General features: G+C 43.0%; 1 protein-coding gene across 2 annotated transcripts in view; it reads right to left on the bottom strand.

Annotated features, from left to right (window-relative positions):
- exoc6 (exocyst complex component 6) overlaps positions 1-4,992 on the bottom strand; it is a 34,304-nt gene that overhangs the window by 20,939 nt on the left and 8,373 nt on the right. For both annotated transcript variants that reach the window (XM_015379328.1, XM_015379330.1), the window contains exons 2-5: positions 4,542-4,713; positions 3,719-3,766; positions 3,477-3,567; positions 2,156-2,201 (exon numbers count right to left, since the gene is read on the bottom strand). In XM_015379328.1, coding sequence (XP_015234814.1) covers positions 2,156-2,201; positions 3,477-3,567; positions 3,719-3,766; positions 4,542-4,713 — 357 coding nt within the window. The remainder of the gene's footprint in view (positions 1-2,155; positions 2,202-3,476; positions 3,568-3,718; positions 3,767-4,541; positions 4,714-4,992) is intronic.

The following is a 4,992-nucleotide window of genomic DNA, read 5'->3' as shown; positions in this document are numbered from 1 at the left end:
CATGTATCGAATCGCAACACTCATGCCAATACTCACCTCTAGTTATCAAACAATTTATTAAAAATAAAAACCACTGCCTCGGCTGCGTGCACCACGAATAAACCCAAAACACCAAACAATAACAGTATCCATACGATGTGATCTAGATGGACCTGGAGGTGGATCAGCCCCGATCCACATCAGTTAGATGATTAAAGATCCAATTCAGAGGAAAACACAGATTTCATTAAAAGGAACGAGAATGATCAGATCTTCCTTCATTATTAGAAGACTGACTAAGCTCTTCAGGCTGTTTTTAAAGAAACAGCCTGAAGAGACGACAACGACCTGGACTACAGAGAGGAGGTGGAGCAGCTGGAGGTGCAGAGATAACAGCCTGATCTTGAACATGGAAAAGAAGAAGGAGATCATGGTGGACTTCAGGAAGAACCGGCCTAACCACGCTCCACTGCTCATCAACAGCTCAGCTGTAGAGGTGGTCAGCAGCACCAAATTCCTGGGGGTGCACATCACAGACACCCTCACCTGGACTGGAAACACCACCTCACTGGTCTAAAGAGCCCAGAAGTGCTTGGACTTCCTGAGGAGGATGAAGAGAGCCCACCTGCCCCCACCCATCCTCACCACCTTCTCCAGAAGCTCCATAGAGAGCGTTCTGACCAGCTGTCTCACTGTGTGGTGTGGAGGCTGCAGTGCCTCAGACTGGAAGAAGGTGAAAACAGCAGAGAGGATCATGGGGGCTCCTCTTCCCTGCATTAAAGACATTTCATCCCAGCGCTGTGTCCCGAGCCCGTGACATCATCAATGACCCCTCAACCCCTCACCATGGACTGTTCTCCCTGCTGCCCTCTGGGAAGAGGCTTCACAGCATTCAATGAAGGTTCAGCAGGTTCTGCAGCAGCTTCTTCCCCACCACCATCAGACTGATGAAACTATAACTGGACTCTGCATCACACTGCATCATTATTTTGCATCACCAACATTAAACTTTTATGATTCCTTTAAATAGAACACAACTCAATGTTCTAATGCATTTCGCACCATATTTATTCCATATTATATGGAAAGGTTCAGTGCATTTATTCATTCATACAAACTGGTTTTCCTTTTCTCCTACACTGTTTACATGTTGATCACTGAAGCACTTTATAAAATGGAAATGTTAATTTCACTGCTAAGCTGCTCATTCACTGTTGAAAAGCTGTGTGCATCAAAATTTCGTTTTGTGTACACTCTGTGTATAGAAGATGACAAAGTCTAAATCCATCTGAGAACTGAATTCAACATATTATTATTAGACAGATTTTACAGATTAGCTATTATAAAAATCGCAGAATATCGTCTTTGTTAACGTATCTGGATAAATCGTATTGTGATCAGTGTAGGGAACATTAGTTATAAAAAGTACCTAGTAATAGTTAGTTCTCTATAAAATAACTGAGAAAGTTGCTGCTCGTTAAAAGTAACTCGTTATTAGCCAAAGTATAACTATAAAGTTATTTTTATGTTTTAAAATGTCAAATTTTAGTTCTGGACAGCTGCTGAAGTTTTTATGGATTCAGATACAGCGATGTCTTCACTTTGGGTCGCAGCTTTTTGCTTCAGCCCCCATCAGGATGGCGTTGGATTATTTAAGCTTCCTAAGGAACCTGAGCTGCTTTCAAAGAGGGTGAAGCAGGTCAGATGAGAAAAAACAGAGAGGGCAGAATGTTAGAGATTGAACTAACAGATCCTGCAGAGTGGGAGAATAGAGATAGAATGAAGCAGAATAATGAAAAAGGGGTCCCTATGTCCTCCAGCAGTCTAAGCCTATAGCAGCATAACTATAGAGATAGAATGAAGCAGAATGATGAATTCTCAGTCTCTTTTCTTCACATATCTTCCAAAACTTCTAAAACTGAATAATGGAACTGGTCAGATGATCTCTTAATGCAATCAGTGAAACTTTTACGTGAAGACAGGTGAGAAGGCAGACGATGGGACACACACACACTGGCACCATTTTGGTCATTTTCAGCAGGACGACCATAGATCAGAGATCTACCTGCAGCAGCAAAAAGAAGCCACGCCCACTGCTCTTCTTCTCTGGATTATGCATGTTTGTGTTCAAAGGGGATCAAAATAGGGTTTGAAGACGCTGATCTCATGTTCTTACCTTTTGGAATCCAGTTGCTCTTTTAGCTTGCTGTACATTTCAAGCACTACAAAAGAACAGAGCATAACGGACATAATTAGCTTGTTAGCTTAGCATGTGGCTCAGGAAATTAAACAAAGATCGACTCGATCATCAGACAGAGGATGGAGGAAGGGATGAAGGATGCGTTTGATCTGTGGGTTGCTCTGGTTTAGCTGCTGCATCAGCTTTTCTCATCGCCTGTTTGCTGCCAGGATGACGTCCTTCTTCCTTAATGGGGGGAACTTTTTCCATTTTCGTTTTGGAAATGGAAATTTGAAAAATTTTTTAATCATTTCAAAAGTTTTGAGAGTAACCTTGCTGTTTTATCGGATTTTTTTCCATTATTTTCATCACATTTTTTTTTTTATATTTATTTTTTTTTTTCAAAAATAAACCCTTTTTTTTACTCAGTTCATTTTCATATGGACTTTTATTAATTTCCCACTTTCTAAATCAGGTTTTCCTGATCTTATCTTCTTCTCCTCTGGGGGCGGAGCTTTCCTCTGCAGAGAGGAGCAAAGCCGCATTTCTATTGGTCTGCTGGACGTTAGCAACAGTTATCTGGCATCGGTGATTTATCACATCGTTTATCGTTATTGTGATACATTTTCTGGTCAAGTAAACAATTTAGATTTATTGTCTAAACAAATTAGAGTTAGTGATGAAATGGGGGAATTGTGAATAGTATTTATAATATTTTTCTTCTGATAAAATGTGGTAACGGAGGATGTTTGGTGATATAAATGAGTTCTGAGGAGGCCTGTTTGAAATGTTCAGGCGTAGAGTTTCTGCTGTGGCGCCGATTCACAGCTACAGTTATGGATGAATCTTTGACTATAGTCCAGCTAAACATGGGGATCAGATTTCCAGGCCTTAATGTCCAGGTCTGGTCACGAGCGAAGGAAGGGAAGAGAACGTATTCTAAAAAATAAAAAACGATTTAAAAAGAAAGCTGCCGATGAAACTGAATCTGAAATCTAAGAAGGTTGAATTTAGTGATTTCTGATGCAGATTTTCCATTTTTGTTTTTTCCACCTACACTTTCCTAACAAAGAGATGATGATACTGGAATCTGCTTTCTGGCAACAAAAACCTTTTGAACTCTGCCAGATTAAGCTGCTGAGACCCAACCCCTTGTTAACGAACCGACAGCCGATAATACGGTTGCCCAGGTAACCGGCCGAGGCAGAGCGCTATGGGGCGACTCATCACCTGTGAAAAAAGCTTTTAAATATCATTTTTCTCATGAAGGAGGAAGAGCAGATGAACCGTTAGATGATGGCTGCGGTCTGGGTCTAACCTGGTAAACAGAGCTGGAGCTTCTCCACCGTGGTGGCCATGTTCCTCTGCTGGATCCGACAGCGAATCACTTCCTCCGTCTGAGCTCTTACCTGGGGGGGGGCACAGTAGAGGAGGACAATGGAAGGAGGTCACCTAGCAGGTTAAAGAACGGTCATGTCCAGAGCAGAGATAATGAGCATGCATCCGTCATGACAGCACAACAAAAGGCACGGTTTGCTCTCCACACACGCAGGGACTTACATCCCTCCCTGCTTCCTGTAGTCTTCTGTTGGTGTCCGTCACTTGACCCTTTGAACACAAACAGACATCAGTTTGACAGCAGCGGTCCGAAATATCTTCACAGAGTAAATTTGGTGGCACTATTCCTCATTTCTTCAGACCCTCTGCAGCGCTCTCACAGCAGCTGCTCAGCCTCGTAATCAGCTCATTGTCCATGAGGGAGTAGGAACAAAGCAGGAGCTGAAGCCATGCTGCTCGCTGGGCCTTTCAGGGGCTTAATGGCTGCTGACAGCCTCGTTCTCACAGATTCAGTGACAAACTTCTCAATTCTGGGTCTGGATTTTTGAACTCTCAGCCACGACCTAATTGACCAGTCAGCTTTTCCAGGGATAAAGGATCCAATCATGGATGAATACTAACATCTCTGTTCCTCTGCTGAACAGAGGGGCCCGACCTTCTGGCGCTTTCAGGAGTCAGGTGTAGGACAGGACTTGGACACGGCGGCTGCTGTGTCTGCCGTCTGTTCATGGCGTGTTTTCGGAATAAAAACAGAAACACATCATCCAGCACCTTAAAACATCTTTGCTTTCTCCAAGTTCTCCCTCATTTGTTCTGTTTGGAAATGCTAATAAACTTGCTTGGATTACCTGCTTGGTCTGCAGCATCGGATTAGCCCCTAAATTCATGCATAGTAGTTTCATCAATGTGGGCATTTTAGGAGCAGGTTTTTCTCTGTCTTTCCCTCGCTGACCTCCTTCCATCAGCTTCTCCACTATCACAGCAACAGCTGTTCCTACATGTAAAATCCTCACCAACACAGACAGCCTGACCTTCCCCTCCTCACCATCAGTTTCTCTGCATCCGCGCGGACTTTAAGCAGCTCTGTGATGGCGTCCACAAAGCCTTGGTGGTGGAAGTTGCACATCTTTTCAATCTCTCTGTCATGGTTCCTTATCCTGGCGTCCAGCTTCTCCATGAAGCGTTTGTGGGCATTGGGCTGGTCATCGTAGATGGACCTGAAGGAGACACAGCAGCATGGGGGTGAGTGTTTGACAGGACCTTTAGCTTCGCCAGCTCCTCTCTGGCCGTAAAATAAGGTGTTCCGTAGCATAAGGCTCATTTATTTATTTTATTTTTATTTACGTGTTTATTTGAACAGGGACAGTGCACATTAATAAACATTTCTGTAAATGAGCCAGTGTTAGCTAAGTAGCTAAATTTCAACTGTAGTCCCTGGGCAAGGTTTAAAATGCCAACATAATAAAACAACAACATTAAAAATTAGTGCAAACAAT

The sequence above is a fragment of the Cyprinodon variegatus genome, unplaced genomic scaffold (genome assembly GCF_000732505.1).
Source record: "Cyprinodon variegatus isolate N-32 unplaced genomic scaffold, C_variegatus-1.0 Scaffold189, whole genome shotgun sequence".
Taxonomy (NCBI): domain Eukaryota; kingdom Metazoa; phylum Chordata; class Actinopteri; order Cyprinodontiformes; family Cyprinodontidae; genus Cyprinodon; species Cyprinodon variegatus.
The sequence above is the reverse complement of the archived record's forward strand: the minus strand, read 5'-3'. Positions and strand labels throughout refer to the sequence as shown.